The sequence below is a fragment of the Pseudophryne corroboree genome, chromosome 2 (assembly GCF_028390025.1).
Source record: "Pseudophryne corroboree isolate aPseCor3 chromosome 2, aPseCor3.hap2, whole genome shotgun sequence".
Taxonomy (NCBI): domain Eukaryota; kingdom Metazoa; phylum Chordata; class Amphibia; order Anura; family Myobatrachidae; genus Pseudophryne; species Pseudophryne corroboree.
Genome location: NC_086445.1, coordinates 1,029,272,194 through 1,029,294,394, shown reverse-complemented (window position 1 = coordinate 1,029,294,394; position 22,201 = coordinate 1,029,272,194). Strand labels below are relative to the sequence as shown.

Sequence of the window (22,201 nt, the reverse complement as noted above, 5' to 3'; positions counted from 1 at the left end):
CCAACCTGTAACCCTGAGATATTATCTGCAGGATCCAGGGGTCCACCTGTGAGCAAGCCCACTGCGCGCTGAAATTCTTGAGTCGACCCCCCACCGTTTCTGAGTCCGCTTGTAAAGCCCCAGCGTCATGCTGAGGGCTTTGCAGAACCCGCGGAGGGCTTCTGTTCCTGGGAAGGAGCTGCTTGCTGCCCTCTCTTACCCTTTCCTCTGCCTCGGGGCAGATATGACTGTCCTTTTGCCCGCTTGTTCTTATAGGACCGAAAGGACTGCGGCTGAAAAGACGGTGTCTTTTTCTGTTGGGAGGGGGTCTGAGGTAAAAAGGTGGATTTCCCGGCCGTTGCCGTGGCCACCAGATCCGATAGACCGACGCCAAATAATTTCTCCCCTTTATACGGCAATACTTCCATATGCCGTTTGGAATCCGCATCACCTGACCACTGTCGTGTCCATAAACTTCTTCTGGCAGATATGGACATCGCACTTACTCTCGATGCCAGAGTGCAAATATCCCTCTGAGCATCTCGCATATAAAGAAAAGCATCCTTTAATTGCTCTAAAGTCTGTAAAATACTGTCCCTATCCAGGGTATCAATATTTTCAGTCAGGGAATCCGACCAGATCACCCCAGCACTGCACATCCAGGCTGAGGCGATGGCTGGTCGCAGTATAACACCAGTATGTGTGTATATACTTTTTAGGGTAGTTTCCAGCCTCCTATCAGCTGGATCCTTGAGGGCGGCCGTATCAGGAGACGGTAACGCCACTTGTTTTGATAAGCGTGTGAGCGCCTTATCCACCTTAGGGGGTGTTTCCCAGCGCGCCCTAACCTCTGGCGGGAAAGGGTATAATGCCAATAACTTTTTTGAAATTAGCACTTTTCTATCTGGGTTAACCCACGCTTCATCACATACATCATTCAATTCCTCTGATTCAGGAAAAACTACAGGTAGTTTTTTCACCCCCCACATAATACCCCTTTTTGTGGTACTTGCAGTATCAGAGATATGCAAAGCCTCCTTCATTGCCGTGATCATATAACGTGTGGCCCTACTTGAAAATACGTTTGTTTCTTCACCTTCGACACTAGATTCAGTGTCCGTGTCTGGGTCTGTGTCGACCGACTGAGGTAAAGGGCGTTTTACAGCCCCTGACGGTGTCTGAGACGCCTGGGCAGGTACCAACTGGTTTTCCGGCCGTCTCATGTCGTCAACTGATTTTTGTAATGTGCTGACATTATCACGTAATTCCATAAACAAAGCCATCCATTCCGGTGTCGACTCCCTGGGGGGTGACATCACCATTATCGGCAATTGCTCTGCCTCCACACCAACATCGTCCTCATACATGTCGACACACACGTACCGACACACAGCAGACACACAGGGAATGCTCTATTGAAGACAGGACCCCACTAGCCCTTTGGGGAGACAGAGGGAGAGTTTGCCAGCACACACCCAAGCGCTATAATATATATGGGAACAACCTTATATGTGTTGTATCCTTATAGCAGCTTAAATATATAAAATATCGCCAAAAAAAGTGCCCCCCCTCTCTGTTTTACCCTGTTTCTGTAGTGCAGTGCAGGGGAGAGTCCTGGGAGCCTTCCTCACAGCGGAGCTGAGCCGGAAAATGGCGCTGTGTGCTGAGGAGAATAAGCCCCGCCCCCTATTCCGGCGGGCTTTTCTCCCGGAGTTTGAGATATCTGGCAGGGGTTAAATACATCCATATAGCCTCAAGGGCTATATGTGATGTATTTTTTAGCCATAAAAAGTATTATACATTGCTGCCCAGGGCGCCCCCAGCAGCGCCCTGCACCCTCCGTGACCCAATGGTGTGAAGTGTGTGACAACAATGGCGCACAGCTGCAGTGCTGTGCGCTACCTTCATGAAGACTGAAAAGCCTTCTGCCGCCGGTTTCTGGACCTTCAATCTTCAGCATCTGCAAGGGGGGTCGGCGGCGCGGCTCCGGGACGAACCCCAGGGTGAGACCTGTGTTCCGACTCCCTCTGGAGCTAATGGTGTCCAGTAGCCTAAGAAGCCAATCCATCCTGCACGCAGGTGAGTTGAACTTCTCTCCCCTAAGTCCCTCGATGCAGTGAGCCTGTTGCCAGCAGGACTCACTGAAAATAAAAAACCTAAAACTTTTTCTAAGCAGCTCCTTAAGAGAGCCACCTAGATTGCACCCTGCTCGGACGGGCACAAAAACCTAACAGAGGCTTGGAGGAGGGTCATAGGGGGAGGAGCCAGTGCACACCACCTGATCCTAAAGCTTTATTTTTGTGCCCTGTCTCCTGCGGAGCCGCTAATCCCCATGGTCCTGACGGAGTCCCCAGCATCCACTAGGACGTTTAGAGAAATGTATCTTGTTCCTAAAATATTTATTTTTTGGGTGTCCAGAGGGGAAGAGCTCTTTCTGCTCCACATAGCACCAGCGCTAAGCTAGTGGAGACCAGGTCGTGTCCTTCACTCTTATTGGGATCCATCAGTTACTTGTCCGTGGAGAAAGTCCATTTCTAGCTGCCCAAAGCTTCAAACAAGCAACAATCCCACCTGCAAGACAGTCCTGACGCCCATTCACCGACATGCAAGCCCTAGCTGGAAATAAACCAAAGTGTATGTTAGCTGAAAGAAACTCGAAACATTTTATTAGCTGCACAGTGGTCTGATTCCGTCGTTTGCACCTTTACAGTCCCTACGCTGTGTATATATAGCAGGTGATGGCTGTATACGTGCAGGAAGAGCCCTGGACAATTGTAAGGACGCTCTCTAGTGGGCGGCTCAGGTACGGACATTGTAGAAGTGTCATTGGGACGTTTCACGGAACTTTACTGAATGAGAAAAACTAAATGTTCTTTCTGTTTAGTCACCAGGAGCTGAACTATAGACATGGAAATAGCAGCACAACCTCCACCCTGATAATTACCCTAGGGCTACTGTCGGTAAAGGCTCAGGCACATGGGGGTATTACTTCCAATGGGGTCATCTGTCTCGCTCTTGTGAATAAGGGAGAGGTTCTAATTCTGCAGGACTCTGAATCACTGATACCCCCAGGAAGGTGAGAGGTCCATATACAGTGGACAACTCTGGAGAAAAATAACCAAGCAACAGACACAAAACCCACAAGAGGTCACAGAAGGGAGGCAAGCATAGAAATTGGAGCAATGTGGATGGTTGGTTGTTCAGTTCATAGCTCCTAATAATGCCATCATTGTGTGGTGATCACAAGCCAATGAGAATTTACTGTATGTGCCTGGCATTAAAACAGGAAACTGGATACTTCGCCACCTACTGGAAAGACAAGTGTCCACAATGCAACCGCTGCCAGTCCACCCTGTCTGCCACTAATCCTGTCACCCTAGTTTCTTCCCTCTTGTAACGGAGATCCTCACTCTCCTCACCTCCCTCTTCCCACCAAGCTCCGCTTCCACTCGCTGGCACCTTCTCACTCCGTCCATCTGCACTGGTACCTCCCAAACATGCTCCATCTGCACTGGTCTCACCGTCCCTCAGCCCTTCCTCTCCCTCCATCTATTGCCCCGTTTCTCTGCACCCATTGCTTACAGAATTCTTGAGTGATGTCTTCAACTAAGACACATCTGTGCTCCCATGCTCTTCCCATCCCACTGCATATCTGGCTTCCATCGCCTGCACTCCAGTGACACTATTCTCAATAAGTGACCGATGACCTAATTAAGGCAAAGGGTTAACAATTCTCACTTCTGATATTCTGTTGCTTGAAACACGGTCGCTTTTCCTTGACGCCTCTCGCTTTGATAGACTCCTTGGTGCTGTACTCTCCTGGATTACCTCCTACCGCACCACCTTTCTCCTTTCATATTCCGTGTGTCCACCTGCTCAGCTACCATCTCCACCTAGATCTCCAAGAGCTACCTATGCCCAAATATGAACTCATTGCATTTCCCAATGCTTAAAACATTAACCATCAACACATCTCCCGTCAGCTCGGCAACCGCGCTCCATCCCGTTCCCTATGCACACTGTTCTGTTTTTATCAGCTCCACCCTTAGCGCCTCACCTCCCATCTAGTCCCTGTCGCTTCCTCCTCTGCAGCATTGAAGAATATCACGTCTTCCTCACCCAGTAAATAACCAAAAGCCTAGCCACTCATTTATTATCTTCTACTGTAACATCCTCCACACCAGCACCCCCCTTTCCTCCTCTACAATCCATACTGAATGCTGCGGCTGGACACACTCCAACCTGTACATCATTTAAATGGCTCCCCATACCCTTCAGAATTCAATTCAAACTGTTCAACCTCACTTCTAAAGCGCTCACAAAACCTTCCAACTATATATATATATATTTGGCATTGTCACAAAATGCACCCTTATCTTGATCACTCAGTTCTACCTATGACATCAAAGTACATTGAGTTTCCAAGACTTCTCTCGTGCTGCTCACAACCTATGGAACTCACTGCCTCATACTACCAAACTCCCCCAACCTATACTCCCATCAAACCCTACTTTCTTGTGTCCCCACAAGCTACACTTCTTCAAACCCTACCTACTCATGCTCGCCTATCCTACCTCTTGTGTCCGATTCCTCCACCACATCTACTTCTGGCAAATTGGCTCCTGCGGTCTCTCATTATACCCCGCCTCTAGAATGTGAACGGTCATGTGCAAGGCCCACTCTATACAGTGTCACATATCCATAACCTCTTTATATCAACCCTGCTAGGTCTTAAGCTGAATATTTGTTTGCGTGCTATTGTTTGCATGTCCTGTCTTTTCGCCAACTGTAATTGTTTGCACACGACTCACTTATTTTTGCACGTTTGCCACTATCCTTAATTGCGTTCATGTAGTTATTGTGCTTTACCGTATTAATACGGGTGTTGATCATAGAGTCGACACTTAGTGTCTAGGTCGACCACCATTGGTCGACAGTAATTAAGTCGATGTTATGTGTGCAGCGGCTGCAAATCTGTCAGTTCTGCTTTCTGCATTGATTAGCACCTGGATCCGTCTGCTCCCTTCTGTTGTTCTCACTTCCTAGCAACTAATCACGTGGACCTCATTACCTGCAACTCCAGCCTGACTATCATGTGATTGGTCTGTCTCCCTTTAACTAGGCAGTATCCACATACCACCGGGCCAGTGATAGAGTTCAGTATCAGAGAGAGTCAGGTTCTAGTCTGGACTCCTTAGAGCCTGTTCCTGTGTGCTCAGCACGTGGCCATTGCACGCTGTGCAAGTTCCCAGTCTCCTGTGTCCTGGTAACTGGTCCCAGTATTCCTGCCAGTCCTGCACCCAGTTCATCTTGGACCTGTATCTACTACAATTATATATCCAGTGTGTCCTTCTGCCTTGGAATCCCTGCTTCAAGATATCCGTGCACCATTCCAGCCAGTCCTGCACCTTGCCTCAGTAATCCAGCACCTGTCCAGTTTTGCAAACAGCAGCCTAATCACACAGACCTTTCTGCATGTTCATCTCCATTCAGTACCTGCAATTCCATACCTCCCAACTTTGTGCTGCATTAAAGAGGGACACACGCGCGACGAAGCCGCGCGCGCTCCCGAAAAGGGGCGTGGCTTCGCGGGAGGATCTGCGATCGCGAGTCACGCCCCCCGATTTCGTCACTGAGGGGGCATGCCCAGCGCTCCGTGAGCCGCTGGCATGCCTCCTCTCCCCCTGTCTGCACTGAATAGACGCTGTGCGCATGCGCACAGCGTCTATTCACCGCTGCTCTGCTAAGCAGGGCAGCGAGAGACAGAGCCTCCCAACTGTCCCCCCCACCGCGGGACACTGCGACCCGCGGGTGGGACAGCGGGACAGTCCCCAAAAAACGGGACTGTCCCGCGAAAATCGGGACAGTTGGGAGGTATGCAATTCTGTATCCAGACTCCAAACAAAGTCCTGTGAATCCTGGCAAATTCCAGCTCTGCTATCCAGAACTTACAGCCTGCAAGTTTGTTTCCCTCTGTGACCCAGCTCAGCTCTCATCAAACCTCTGCCATTAGCCCTGCTTGTCAGTCACTCTGCAATTAACCCCTGCCTTACCAGCTGCATTTCTCCAGGTAAATTATCCTGTATATACCTTGTGTACTCGTGTGCAGATACCAGGTGACTCAGGAAGGGGGCCGAGACCTGCACATCAGGGGCAACGAAGCCCAAATCCCCTTGCGGGGTTCCCTGGTGAACACCCCCCTGGTGTGTTAGACTCCGCGCCTCTGCTCTGGGTCGCGCCAACTACCTGGTATCTGCTTCCAGAATACAGGTGCTTCCTAATAATATAACAGTCGATGCCTAAAATAGGTCAACACAAGCAGTATGGCAAACATTTTTTTTAAAGGTGTCGTTTTTCTTCGTACAGTGACGGGGAACCCCAGTTAGTGCACCGTGTCCCCTCGCATGGCGAGCGAACCTCAGGCAAGGTGCCTCGGTCTGCTACTGCTGCGCTCGGCACAGGTTACCATTCCCAACTGTAGTCCACGTGGATCGTAAAGTATGAAAACGTTTTTTGTTTTGCTTTTTAAATGAAAAAAAAAAATTGTGAAAAACTCACTTTTGTCATGTCAACCCAGAAACCATTTCGACCTAATGCATGTCGACCTAGAGACCAGATACCATTAATACATGGGGGCTGATTTTGATAATAGACGATGATACAAATCCTATTCCATTTCTTCACCTAGCTTATGACCAGTTTTGCACCGCATAACAATGTCCAGCAGATGGCAGCACAGTACAACAGATATAAAAGAGACACGGATACAACATTTGATTAAGAATAATATTTATCAACTGTTATAATACAGAACTGAGAACAGGAAAGTCCAGGAAATACTTTTCTGTTAGTAATTTTTTTTTTAAATCTATTTATTTTATTTTTTTACAAAATGTACAAAATAATGACTGTTTCTGGCAAGGTGTTTGCATGCTGATGAAGCTCCCTGATTTGTAGGTCTCATGCGTATTTCTTCCGTCACCGTCCCATAACCAGATGGGAACAGAACCCAAATTACTGGGCTTACATTCTGAGAAAGGACCTCGAAATAGTGGACAGTAGATGGTTAGCGATTAAAGTGGTGCTAGATTCTGCTGAGCCCTATAAACCAGACTGTGATTTGCACCGTTCGGCTCGCCGAACATCCTGGAAACAGCTGGAAAGCAAAGACTGAAAAGCATTAGGAGGAGAGTAAGCATCACCCTGAAAATAAAGTGGCAGGCTCCACTCATCCACCCGTCTATACCCCAGTGTATATGCTCCAGTGTTCCCAAGTGGATGAAGGAGAAAAGGCCCGTACGCGACAGATTTTCTAGGCCCTATCCCTTCCTGAGGACTTAACCGTGGGTGGGCAGGGTTGGGGGTAAAATCTAGGCACTGTGCGAGATCCTGCTCCGCACATAGTGACATCACGGAAAGAGGAGGGGCTAAGGAAAGGCAAACATCATCCAAACTCTTCAATGTAAAGTAGAACAGACTAAAAAACTTTATTTTAATGGGACATTTACACCTTTCACATAACATGTCTGAATAAGGACATGGGGGGAGGGGGAGAAATCAGCTAGAATTTTATTTATTTAATATTTATTTTCAATTATGTTCAAGTGTCAAAATTCTGCTCTTAAAATGGCCTCTCCCTTCCCAAAACATCACGGGTAAATTTGGTTCTCAAACTGCCCTAACAGTCCAGGTCTTAAGGATATCCATGCTTGAGCAGCACTGACTTAATTAGTACCTCAGTTAATCATTAGTTTTAATAATCTGTGCTCAGACATGGATATCCTTAAAACCTGTCCTGTTAGGGGAGTGAGAGGGCCAAGTTTGGGTAACACTGCTCTAGAATAAATCGATTTTAAACCGTATTATGACTGAAAAAAGCCGATTTCGCATTCAGAGAGCTGGTCTTCGGTCATCTTTTCCCCTCGGCTGTTGGGGGAACTACAACTCCCAGCAATCCCTGCCAGTTGGGCAGCCACGGATTAAGGCGATGTAAAGTGCTACTGTAAGTGTAACATTGCCAGGTTTTAAAATGTGAATGTCATATTTAGGGTGTAAATGTCCCTCTAACGTCTCAGTAACCTCCAGGGGGACTGCATGTACAACCCTGTAATCCTGGCATACTGGGATGGCTCTGGGATAAAATCTGATTTAAGGTCTCCAATATTTAAGGTTAACACGCCAGACACAAGGTCGCAGTGATCCCAGTAACAGCTCAGCATGGGGACGCTGGTCCCAGCAGTGACTGCAGCTGATGCTAATGCGTCTTCAGCCTCTCACATCCTAGCAAGCACTGCAGCCAGGTGTATGATGCTATAGAGTCACAGCCCTAGCAGCTGCACCAGTACAATGCAGACAAGCAGGGCCTCCAAAGGCTCGTTTTTAAGACTGAACTATACAGTAATAAGCTAGAGGTTTTGGGGCCTGCATTAGGGTCAAGAGCAAACAAAATAATTATAATAATACCGCAAATTTTTAAAACTAGAATACGATTATTTATTTAAAAATCTGTAATTATTAAATCAAATAAAAATAAAACCATGACATTTATTAAAAAGCATATTAAAAGTTTTAACTAGGCATATACCCTCCTTGCCCTGCCCAAAGACTGTCTTTCCTCGCCCCCCCTAGATAAACCACACTGAATTTGGAGATACAAGACGTCTTGCTATATAAAGACTTACGGATTTGCGGTAAGTGGAGGCGTGCAAGAGCCGCCATGACTACGAGCAGCCAGGTGGAAGATGACGGAAAAGGTGGACTACTGGCAAGGCAGAGGCCCGGTCTCAAGAGACCTGAGGGTAGTACAGATTTGGACTACCACTGAGGTCACCCCAAGTGGGTTCCCCTGAATTTCAACTATGCAATACATTCTAATATAAACAGTGGAGGAACTACAGAGAGACAGTTGTGTCTCCCCCTTCAACGGCCCGATCTTCTAGGGAGGCAGGACAGGAAGCATGGGCCATTTTTACAGTCCAAGGGGCATATATGACATTGTAGATGCCACAGCCTTCATCCCACTTGGTCAGCCATACTCTGCTTGGACATATACGGTATGCTCCATGCAGGGTTCCTCTGGTATAAAGACACAGCCCGGCAGCACCGGACGGTACAGCAGTGTATATCACCAGTCCACACCTAAAAGGCTTTGCTGCCGTTGCCGGAATAAACCCCCGCTAGTGGGTGAAATGATTGGTGTGCAGCGATACAGAGTGTTCTATGTTCCTGATATTACTATACTGATGCATAAGAAAATTTATTTGGACATTCTTTCTTCTAACATCACTGAAGAAACAGGCGTTCATGCGGCAGGCCGGGCGTCTGAAAGTCTTACGCAGGATGCAGGATGGGAGATTTATACTTGAGGCTGTCAATGCAAATGTAACCATGGCAGAGGCATATTATTAATATTTGGTGTAAATTGTGGCTTGGTAATTGCTTTATTACCTTCCATTTCTGCCCCAATAAGAACAGAGGGAGATGCAGATCAAGAGTCACTCAAGCACTCACATAATGGTGGATGGACTGTAGCCACTAATTGCAGGAGGTGTACAGTACCAGCACTCACATACTAGTGGGTGGACTGTAGCTGCTAATGCCAGTAGGTGTACAGTACCAGCACTAGCATACTAGTAGGGGGACTGTAGCCACTAACGCCAGTAGGTGTACAGTACCAGCACACGCATACTAGTGGGTAGACTGTAGCCACTAATTCCAGTAGGTGTACAGTACTAGCACTCGCATACTAGTAGGGGGACTGTAGCTGCTAATTCCAGTAAGTGTACAGTACCAGCACTCGCAAGCTAGTGGGTGGACTGTAGCCACTAATTCCAGTAGGTGTACAGTACTAACACTCACATACTAGTGGGGAGACTGTAGCGCTAATCCCAGTAAGTGTACAGTACCAGCACTCGCATGCTAGTCGGTGGCCGTAGCTGCTAATTCCGGTAGGTGTACAGTACCAGCACTCGCATGCTAGTGGGTAGACTGTAGCTGCTAATTCTAGTAGGTGTACAGTACTAGCACTAGCATACTAGTAGGGGGACTGTAGCTGCTAATGCCAGTAGGTGTACAGTACCAGTACTTGCATGCTAGTCGGTAGACTGTAGTCGCTAATGCCAGTAGGTGTACAGTACCAGCAAACGCATACTGGTGGGTAGACTGTAACCACTAATTGCAGGAGGTGTACAGTACCAGCACTAGCATACTAGTAGGGGGACTGTAGCCGCTAATGCCAGTAGATGTACAGTACCAGCACTCACAAGCTAGTGGGGGCTTCTGTAGCTGCTAATCCCAGTAAGTGTACAGTACCAGCACTCGCATGCTAGTCGGTGGCCGTAGCTGCTAATGCCAGTAGGTGTACAGTACCAGCACTTGCATGCTAGTGTGTGGACTGTAGCCGCTAATGCCAGTAGGTGTACAGTACCAGAACTCACATGCTAGTAGGATGTTCTGTAGCTGCTAATTCCAGTAAGTGTACAGTACAAGCACACGCATGCTAGAGGGTAGACTGTAGCCGCTAATGCCAGTAAGTGTACAGTACCAGAACATGCATGCTAGTGGGTAGACTGTAGCGGCTAATGCCAATAGGTGTACAGTACTAGCACTCGCATACTAGTAGGGGGACTGTAACTGCTAATGCCAGTAGATGTACAGTACTAGCACTAGCATACTAGTAGGGGGACTGTAACTGCTAATGCCAGTAGGTGTACAGTACCAGCACTTGCATGCTAGTCGGTAGACTGTAGCCGCTAATGCCAGTAGGTGTACAATACCAGTACTCGCATTCTAGTGTGTGGACTGTAGCCGCTAATTCTAGTAGGTGTACAGTACCAGTACTCACATGCTAGTAGGGGGTTCTGTAGCTGCTAATTCCAGTAAGTGTACAGTACCAGCACTCGCATGCTAGTTGGTAGACTGTAGCCACTAATTGTAGTAAGTGTACAGTACAAGCACACGCATGCTAGTGGGTGTACTGTAGCCGCTAATGCCAGTAGGTGTACAGTACAAGCACACGCATGCTAGTGGGTAGACTGTAGCCGCTAATTCCAGTAGGTGTACAGTGCTAGCACTCGCATACTAGTAGGGAGACTGTAACTGCTAATGCCAGTAGGTGTATAGTATTAACACTCGCATACTAGTAGGGGTACTGTAGCGCTAATCCCAGTAAGTGTACAGTACCAGCGCTCACAAGCTAGTGGGTGGACTTGTAGCCGCTAATTCCAGTAGGTGTACAGTGCTAGCACTTGCATACTAGTAGGGGGACTGTAACCGCTAATCCCAGTAAGTGTACAGTACCAGCGCTCGCAAGCTAGTGGGTGGACTGTAGCCGCTAATTCCAGTAGGTGTACAGTGCTAGCACTTGCATACTAGTAGGGGGACTGTAACCGCTAATCCCAGTAAGTGTACAGTACCAGCGCTTGCATGCTATTGGGGGCAGCTGTAGACCCCTGTGCTTGCAAGGCGACTGAAGCCCCCATTTCCTGCACGGTTGCAGCGGTGACTCTGATACTGTCATATCCTTTTATGCCAATTTTGAGTGGATGTATGATTGTAACCAAATGATCTATGCCATCCTCATAACAGCAGCTGCATCCATACATTTTATACCCTACTGCCATGCAAGCCATACATCTCTGTGCCAGTGTGCTGCCAAGCGTCCCACCCTATAGGGGGCTCATTGGATGCCGCTAAGCTGTGCTGCAAGTATTGCGTTTCTTTATCCAAGTCATTAATATAACACTAGGCACCGCAGCTATCCATTGTCATCACTAAGACATTCGTTTGCGGTCAAAATGCATACTTTGGAGAATACTGAAGTACTGGGTAACACAAAATATAAATATGCGTTATTGGAAGTTATGGTTTATAAGTCCTTTTTGGATTATTTTTTTTTTCTCACCATTTTTAGAATAACATACGAAAGCTTTTTAAGACAACCCCACATATCCCGGGATAAATTATTCAAGATGCATCCGGGCTCATTCACATGCTTACTGACTTACTAGAAGAATGCAGCAAATGGTTAATTGACATCATATTTAAATCATTATTACTATTTAAAGAGAGTGAATGTATTGTATCTAAAGCCACGAAACCATTTGGGATGGGTGTCAATTGGGAAATCTGGTTGTGATCTGACCACGGAAATGTTTTTTTGTACTTTACCTGCTTTCAGGATAGCAATTTATTGGACAGAAGGGTCCAGCGCCCTGTTAGATGTCTTACGGTAAAAGGACTTTGGTTAAAGGTAATATTATAAAATCTCAACATAAAACAATGACACAAAACACTGAGAAACGATCGCGTGATTCCTCCGGTACAGGTTACAGTATTAAGAGGATGATATTGGCAAAAAAAGAAAAAAAATATGGAAAACGTTCTCATCGATCGAGGTATAAAACACTTGGAACTCCAGAGTTTTGGGCTCTTGAGTACAAAGTATAAAAACTCCAGAAAGAGCGATTTTCAGGCACGTAAAAACACTGCAGGCCCAAGATTTCACTCCATCAGGAATGGGCTAAGCAAATACAGTAATTTTATAGCCCCAATAGTGGAACTGGCCGGAGTTTCAAGCCATTATAAACAACCTGCGTGGATGGGGCTGAACGTGGATCACACCAATTTTTAAAAAAAACTAAAACAAACACGTGGCTTCAGTAAAGCTATAGAACGAACTGCAATACGATGAACTAAAACCAGGTGTAGGCGACGCGTACCCAGAATTAGTAGAACTACAAGTCACTGCATGCCCATGTGCAGTTCCCCAATTCGCGAGTTACTGCTAGCCTACACCTGCTCTAAACCAACAGGTAAGAACAAAACAAAGAATGGGACTATGGAAAACTTTTTGGAAACCTGGTGGCAACAAACACACACCCTCCGGCGCACCTAGCTGGGCAAAGTTGGTATAACGTTAACCTACAGTACACAACAACAGCCCCATAACGGGAAAATAAAAGTGCTTTCTTATATAGTGACATCTGTAAAATATTCTCTGTGTATATGGTTTCAAAATAGAATATTTGAAGAATTAATCTGTAATCTGACAACTGTATAGGTACAGTTTATGTTCTGGATGCTACGTTACAACGTGTAGTCCCACTTTGCCTTCATCCTTGGCGGTCTCGTAAAGCAGGGCTCTGTGTAATGCTCCCCCACAAAGCTAGGTGGCGCTATTGATAAAGTGCTGCAGTGAAAGAAGAACTAAGGGACGGGGCTGCTACTTCTTCTACGGTGGGGACATTAGCTGGTGATAAGTGGGGCAAGTTCTGGCTAGGGGTTTCTTAGCACCATGGTCACTTGATCCAGAAATAAGAGGTCAAAAGACGGCAGATGTTTGCAAATAAAAAGAGGCCGGTGATGGGGCTGTGTGTGGAGCTGGACAGGAGCTAGGGAGGCACATATGCTATTCTGCGTTGGAAGCCCTGGGGCTGTGCTTGGCACTACAAAGACGAGTTCCAATCTCGCCAAACTGTCCACTCTTCCACTGCTTAATCCTTGGCCCAAGGTTCTGTTTGCTCGCACAAGAGCAAAGGAATGGCCGCTTCCAGCAATTTCTTCCGTAGACTGCCTGGATGGAAGGAAATAACAGAGGAGTACGGATGATATCCTATCATCCCACCACATGCTAACACAGCTCTTTTTACCCCTAGATAGTTGTACACGTTTTCTATACTAGCGACCCAGCTCTGCTTTGTGCTGGGATCATCACCGGTACCGCCCCTATCCGCTCCAACGTGGCCTGGCTGACAGCGTAAGACCTAGTTTGGGACGGTTTGGCTTTTCTACCAACGGTACCATTACTTCTAGCTCCAGTCTTCGGAGAGGGGGCGGTATTAGCTGTAACCACCAATGTCTTTGGAGGACCTGAAGAAGGTTGTCCGCCATTGGCATACGTAGGCCTTGGGTGACCTGCTATGGAACGAGCAGTGGACTGGCGGCAGCCATTGCAATTGTAGTGGACGTAAGAACCGGTGGAGTAATTAGACTTGGCGTTGTTCCAGTAGTGACCGTTGAAGGTGTTGGTGGACGTCAGTGTTTCATGCTCGGAGGAGGAGGCATCGGGGTGAAAGACTTTGGTAGAGGAGGAGCACTTTGGAGGAAGATCGTCCTCTCTAGAAAGAAGACAACAGCGGATTATTAGAGGATAACGAATAATTGAATGACAGAGACCCAGCGCCATGGGATGACCGATCACAAGATACAACCAAGAGGCTACAGCTGGTTATTGTCCCGCCTGCTCACAAAACAAAGTAGACTTACCGGTTCTGTATTACGGGTTCTCAGAATGCTGGGGCTCAAGCTTGGGGGATTGGGGGCAGTAAACAGAAGTCCAACAAATTATATTTAAAGCTGGGCTGCTATACAAAATAAAGATATTACAAATAATGTACCTTATCTCATTAGGTATCTCGTCCTCCTCTTCTTTATGCTTGTTCCTCCAGTAGGATAACGCAACGGCCACAACCGCTATACAGATGACCAGCACCAATATTCCCCCAGCGATGGCTCCAGCTAGAAGACCCATACTGTGATGCTGAGCTGAGGACACAACAGCAGATCAGATTATTCTTATTATCCTCTATTTATATGGTGCCACAAGGTTTCCACACCGCCAATGTGACTTACAGTACAAGACAAGTACATGGTATAGAAAAATCACTGCATCAGCTAACATGACACTGAAATAAGCATCAGAGTGGCAGAAACCAAGGGTTAGGTGCTGTCGGAGGGAGTATGGAGTAGAAGATAGTCTAAGTAAGAGAAGGAAAAGCACATGAGGGAAGAGGGCCCTGCTCATGAGAGCTTACATTCTAAAGGGGATGGGCAGACAGACAGGGGTGACACAGATGGGGTAGACAGTGAACATAGGACAAAGAGGATGAGAGATGGCTGGGTTTGATGAAGAAGTGAGTCTTGAGAGCCTGTGTGAAGTTTTGTAGAGAGGTGGAGAGTCTGATGGGGAGAGGGAGAGAATTCCAGAGGTAGGGAGCAACGCATGAAAAATCTTGGAGTGGGAGGAAGTAATCAGTAGGCAGAAGAGGCAGAATGTATTTGAGGAGCTAAAGGAGTAGGTGGGAGTGTAAAGGGAGATAAGGTCAGAGATGGGAGAGGAGTGGGTGAGAGCTTGTAAGAGAGTGTGAGAAGCTTAAACTAGATTCTGAAGGGGAAGGGGAGCCAGTGTAGGGCTTGTAAGAGAGGGGAGGCGGATGTAGTAACTTGGAGAGGAAGATGAGCCAGGCAGCAGCATTGAGGATAGATTGTAGTGGAGAGAGGCGGTAGTCAGGGTGGGCTATCACAAAAAATGTTACATATATATATATATATATATATATATATATACATACACACACACACACACACACACATACATAACATAGACAAGGATGCACGCCAAAGTCCAAAATATTTTTTAACTTAAGCAGTAAATAAATAAATAAGATTTTACTTACCGGTAAATCTATTTCTCGTAGTCCGTAGAGGATGCTGGGACTCCGTAAGGACCATGGGGAATAGACGGGCTCCGCAGGAGATAGGGCACTTTAAGAAAGCTTTGGATTCTGGGTGTGCACTGGCTCCTCCCTCTATGCCCCTCCTCCAGACCTCAGTTAGGGAAACTGTGCCCAGAGGAGATGGACAGTACGAGGAAGGATTTTTGTAAATCTAAGGGCGAGATCCATACCAGCCACACCAATCACACCGTATAACTTGTGATATACTACCCAGTCAACAGTATGAACAACAACATAGCCTCGGTTCAACCGATAAACCATAACATAACCCTTATGTAAGTAATAACTATATACAAGTCTTGCAGAAGAAGTCCGCATTTGGGACGGGCGCCCAGCATCCTCTACGGACTACGAGAAATAGATTTACCGTTAAGTAAAATCTTATTTTCTCTAACGTCCTTGAGGATACTGGGACTCCGTAAGGACCATGGGGATTATACCAAAGCTCCCAAACGGGCGGGAGAGTGCGGATGACTCTGCAGCACCGATTGAGCAAACAGGAGGTCCTCCTCAGCCAGGGTATCAAACTTATAGAACTTTGCAAAGGTGTTTGACCCCGACCAAGTAGCTGCTCGACACAATTGTAATGCCGAGACCCCTCGGGCAGCCGCCCAAGAAGAGCACACTTTCCTAGTGGAATGGGCCTTAACCGATTTAGGCAATAGTAAACCTGCCGTAGAATGCGCCTGCTGAATCGTGTTACAGATCCAGCGAGCAATAGTCTGCTTTGAAGCAGGAGCGCCAACCTTGTTGGCCGCATACAGAACAAACAGAGCTTCAGTCTTCCTGATTCTAGCCGTTCTGGTCACATAAATCTTCAAAGCCCTGACCACATCCAGGGACTCGGAATCCTCCAAGTCCCTTGTAGCCACAGGCACGACAATAGGTTGGTTCACATGAAAAGATGAGACCACTTTTGGCAGAAATTGAGGACGAGTCCTCAACTCTGCCCTATCCACGTGAAAAAACAAGTATGGGCTTTTATGTGATAAAGCCGCCAATTCTGAAACACGCCTTGCCGAAGCTAATGCCAACAACATGACCACTTTCCACGTGAGGTATTTCAACTCCACTGTTTTGAGTGGTTCAAACCAAGGTGACTTGAGGAAACGTAACACCACGTTAAGATCCCAAGGCGCCACCGGAGGTACAAAGGGAGGCTGAATATGCAGCACTCCGTTCACAAAAGTCTGTACTTCAGGAAGAGAGGCCAATTCTCTTTGAAAGAAAATGGATAAGGACGAAATTTGGACCTTTATGGACCCTAATTTTAGGCCCAAATTCACTCCTGTTTGAAGGAAGTGAAGTAGACGGCCCAAATGGAACTCCTCCGTTGGAGCAGCCCTGGCCTCACACCAAGAAACATATTTTCTCCATATATGGTGATAATGTTTCAACGTCAACGTCACGTCTTTCCTAGCCTTGATCAGGGTAGGAATGACCTCCTCCGGAATCCCTTTTTCCGCTAGGATCCAGCGTTCAACCGCCAAGCCGTCAAACTCAGCCTGCAGCAGGTCCTACCTTAGAGTAAGAGGCCACGGATCGTCTGTGAGCAACTCTTGCAGCTCCGGATACCAAGTCCTCCGTGGCCAATCTGGAACAAGAGGATTGTACTGACCCTGCTTATTCTTATTATTCTCAACACCTTGGGTATGAGAGGAAGAGGAGGAAACACATAGACCGATCTGAACACCCAAGGTATCACCAGAGCGTCTACCGCTACCGCCTGAGGGTCCCTTGACCTGGCGCAATACCGCTTTAGCTTTTTGTTGAGATGGGATGCCATCATGTCTATTTGAGGCAGTCCCCACCGACCCGTGATCTGTGCAAAGACTTCTTGATGAAGTCCCCACTCTCCCGGATGCAGGTTGTGCCTGCTGAGGAAGTCTGCCTCCCATTGTCCACCCCCGGGATGAACACTGCTGATAGTGCGCTTACATGGCCTTCCGTCCAGCGTAGAATCCTGGTCGCTTCTGCCATGGCCACTCTACACCTTGTTCCTCCTTGGCGGTTTATATGAGCCACTGCCGTGACATTGTCTGATTGAATCAGAACCGGTTTTTCCCGAAGCAATTCCTCCGCTTGACGCAGGGCGTTGTATATGGCTCTCAACTCCAGGACGTTGATGTGGAGACAAGTCTCTAGATTTGACCAGAGACCTTGGAAATTTCTTCCCAGTGTGACTGCTCCCCAGCCTCGGAGGCTTGCGTCCGTGGTCACCAGGACCCAGTCCTGAATGCCGAACCTGCGACCCTCTAGTAGGTGAGCACTGTGCAGCCACCACAGGAGAGATACCCTGGTCCTGGGAGACAGGGTGATCCTTTGATGCATTTGTAAATGGGACCCGGACCACTTGTCCAAGAGGTCCCATTGAAAAGTCCTCGCATGGAACCTGCCGAAGGGGATGACCTCGTATGAAGCCACCATCTTCCCCAGAACCCATGTGCAATGATGCACTGAAACCTTTTTTGGCTTTAATAGGTTCCTGACCAGGGCTATGAGCTCCTGAACCTTTTCAATCGGAAGAAAAACCTTTTTCTGGTCTTTGTCTAGAATCAGACCCAAAAAGGTCAGACGCGTTGTAGGGACTAGCTGGGACTTCGGTATATTGAGAATCCAGCCGTGTAACTGCAACGTCTTCATGGACAGAGACACGCTGTCCAGCAACTTCTCCCGAGATCTCACCTTTATGAGGAGATCGTCCAAGTATGGGATAATTGTGACACCCTGCCTGCGCAGGAGCACCATCATTTCCGCCATTACCTTGGTGAAAATTCTCGGGGCCGTGGAAAGCCCAAACGGCAACGTCTGAAATTGGTAGTGACAGTCCTGCACTGCAAATCTCAGGAACGCCTGGTGAGGGGGGAATATCGAAACATGAAGGTAAGCATCCTTTATGTCCAGGGACACCATCCAATCCCCCCCCCCCTTCCAGGCTGGCGATGACCGCCCTGAGTGATTCCATTTTGAACTTGAACCTCTTCAAGTACAAGTTCAGGGATTTTAGATTTAAAATGGGTCTGACCGACCAGTCTGGTTTCGGGACCACAAACAGGTTTGAGTAATATCCCTCTCCTTGCTGGAGATGAGACACTGTGACAATCACCTGTTGAATATACAATTTTTGGATTGCCACCAACACTAGATCCCTCTCTGACGGGGAAGCCGGCAGAGCCGATTTGAAAAACCAGCGAGGAGGCAAGTCTTCGAATTCCAGCCTGTATCCCTGAGAAACAATCTCTAATGCCCAGGGATCCACCTGCGAGTGAACCCAGACATGGCTGAAAAACTGAAGACGTGCCCCCACTAGATCTGCCTCCCCCCGGGAAGCCCCAGCGTCATGCAGTGGACTTTGTAGATGCAGGGGAGGACTTCTGTTCCCGGGAACTAGCTGTGTGCAGCTTTATTTCCCTGCCTTTTCCTCTGGCAACAAAGGACGATCCCCGTACCTTCTTGCTCTTATTGGAACGAAAGGACTGCATTTGATAATGAGGTGCCTTTTTTGTATGCTGCGGGGGGACATAAGGTAAGAAAATTCGACTTACCAGCCGTAGCAGTAGAGACAAGGTCCGAGAGGCCGTCTCAAAATAACTTCTCCCCTTTGTAAGGCAAGGACTCCATATGCCGCTTTGAATCAGCGTCTCCCGTCCACTGTCGGGTCCACAAGAGCCGCCTAGCAGAAATAGACATAGCATTTATTCTGGTGCTTAATAAACAAATGTCTCTTTGAGCATCTCTCATATACAAGGCAGCATCTCTGATATGCTCTATGGTCATTAGAATGGCATCCCTATCTAAGGTGTCAATCTCCGTAGATAAGGAATCTGCCTATGCCACCACAGCACTACAAACCCAGGCCGACGCCATAGCCGGTCTAACAATAGTACCTGAATGAGTGTAAATGTGCTTCATGGTAATTTCCTGCCTGCGATCAGCAGGATCCTTGAGGGAAGCCGTATCCTGAGAAGGCAGTGCCACCTTTTTGGATAAGCGTGTCAGCGCCTTGTCTACTTTAGCGAAGATTCCCATCGTATCCTATCCGTTTGTGGAAAAGGATACGCCATAAGAATCCTTTTGGGAACTTGTGGTCTCCTATCTGGAGATTCCCAAGCCTTTTCGCACAATTCGCTCAGTTAAAATGAGGACGGAAAGGTGACCTCAGGCTTTTTCCCTTTATACATGTGTACCCTCAGTAATATGCAAAACCTCTTCAATGGCAATAATCATGTACCGAATACCTTTTGCCACCCTCGGCTGTAATTTTGCATCTTCATAGTCGACACTAGAGTCAGTATCCGTGTTGATATCTGTGTCATCGATCTGGGATATGGTGCGCTTCTGAGACCCCGAAGGTCCTGGCGCCACAGGGACAGGCATGGACTGGGTACCTGACTGATCCCTAGCTTCTGCCTTGTCTAACCTTTTATGCAATAGATTGACATTTGCATTTAAGACATTCAGCATATCCACCCATTCCGGTGTCGGCGTTGCCGACGGCGACATGACATTCAAGCACTCCCCCTCCACATTAAGCGAGCCTTCCTCGTCAAACATGTCGACACGCGTACCGACACACTTCACACACACAGGGAAACTCTTTTCTGAAGACAGTATCCCCTTTAAGGCCCTTTGAGAGACAGAGAGAGAGTATGCCAGCACACACCCCAGCGCAATGACCCTGGAGACCAACACAAATGTTTTTCCCCAGCCGCGCTGTATAATATGTAATCCGCCAATTATGTGCCCCCCCTCTCTTTTAAACACCCCTTCACCGTGTGTAAGCAGGGGAGAGTCCGGGGAACTTCCTCTCAGCGGTGCTGTGGAGAGAAAATGGTGCTGGTGAGTGCTGAGGGAGAAGCCCCGCCCCCTCGGCGGCGGGCTTCTGTCCCGCTCAAAGTTATTAAAAAATGGCGGGGGCTCTTTTATATACATGTACAGTGCCCACCTGTACATGTATATTGTCTTTTGCCATAAGAGAGGTGTTATATTGCTGCCCAGGGCCCCCCCCCCCTGCGCCCTGCACCCTTACAGTGACCGGAGTATGTGAGGTGTATGGGAGCAATGACGCACAGCTGCAGTGCTGTGCGGTACCTCAGTGAAGCTCTGAAGGCTTCTGCCGCCTGAGACGTCTTCTGACTTCGTTTCTTCTGGCTCTGTGAGGAGAACAGCGGCGCGGCTCTGGGGATGGACGCCCAGTAAGAACCTGTGTTCACCCCCTCTGGAGCTAATGGTGTCCAGTAGCCGAGGAAGCAGAGCCTATCTTAATGAAGAAGGCCTTCTCCTCTCTCCTCAGTCCCTCGATGCAGGGAGCCTGTTGCCAGCAGTGCTCCCTGTAAAAATGTCGAAAAAATCCAAACAAAAATGCTTTCTAGGCAGAGAACTCAGGGGAGCTCCATGCATAGCACCCATCTCGCTCTGGGTACAGTGTAAAACTGAGGTCTGGAGGAGGGGCATAGAGGGAGGAGCCAGTGTACACCCAGAATCCAAAGCTTTCTTAAAGTGCCCTATCTCCTGCGGAGCCCGTCTATCCCCCATGGTCCTTACGGAGTCCCAGCATCCTCAAGGACGTTAGAGAAAAGTATGTACACTAGATTCATCTCATCGTGTATAAACCACCAGGTATATCACACAAATGTCTTCGGGAGTATAGAATACACCGTGGATGCAGGATATACAATTCCCAGCAGAGATTGCAGTGTATTAGTCCTGGTCTCTTATGCGTTTTGTCAGAGATGACTTCATGAAAGGTTTGACCTCTTTCAATTCGGGTGTCACTGGGTGGTATTTATCCTGCAACACCCGCCCCTATGATAGGTGTACTGTTATACAGTTGCTGAATGCCCGCTCAGGAACACTGTAAGTCACTTATAGAATTGCCTTGATAGACATTCCATCATTATTACTGAAGCATTTAGACAGTTATTGGGGCTTAGCTACAATGAAAATTGCCACAAGTGGTGAAAAATGTGTGAAACTTACGTGCAACCACTTGCAGGTCGAGAAGGCAGGTTCTGGTACCCATTAGATTGGAGGATGCACATTGGTATCGTCCTGAGGATGCAGTGCTAATATTCTTCAGTATAATTGTACCTTGAAACTGGTCTGGAAGGAAAACAAATCAGTAACAGGCAGGAGGGGGAAAAAAAAAAAAAAAAAATATATATATATATATATATATATATATATATATACACATACACACACACACTAACACAGTGTAAATATAAATATATATATATATATATATATATATATAGCTAGAATATACATATGTAGCATATGTGATTCTGAGGGTGGTGAGAGTGGCCGGCAGACTTACAGGCATAGACAAATGAATATTCATTGTAATTGCAGGTACAGTGGAATAGAAACGTTACACTATACGATGTTCTCTACTCTCACCCATTCAGCATTGATGTAACAGAAGTATTAATCACATGACACAGATACTCAGGGATGACTAATAATGAGCGTTCATTATATTTTGCCATAGATTTTACTGAATTAAAATGAAAACGGCCTGTAATTAATAAGAGCTTCTGTGGAATCTATCAGAATACCGTAGACGCTGAAATCATGAGGTCCAGCAGGGAGTGAGTAACGGCGACCTGAGTCATTACACAGCGAATGTCGGAGATGATTTATGACACCAGGAATCTCATTAATTTTACACGATGCAAACTACATCTCTGTCAGCAAATTCTAGA

The 22,201-nt window shown here is 47.3% G+C and overlaps 1 protein-coding gene across 2 annotated transcripts in view; it reads right to left on the bottom strand.

The window, feature by feature from the left end:
- Positions 1 to 6,751: 6,751 nt before the first annotated feature.
- Positions 6,752 to 22,201, bottom strand: part of IGSF11 (immunoglobulin superfamily member 11) — a 423,226-nt gene continuing 407,776 nt past the window's right edge. For both annotated transcript variants that reach the window (XM_063956773.1, XM_063956774.1), the window contains exons 5-7: positions 21,474 to 21,596; positions 14,376 to 14,523; positions 6,752 to 14,096 (exon numbers count right to left, since the gene is read on the bottom strand). In XM_063956773.1, the coding sequence (XP_063812843.1) occupies positions 13,652 to 14,096; positions 14,376 to 14,523; positions 21,474 to 21,596 (716 nt within the window). In that variant the 3' untranslated portion in view covers positions 6,752 to 13,651. The remainder of the gene's footprint in view (positions 14,097 to 14,375; positions 14,524 to 21,473; positions 21,597 to 22,201) is intronic.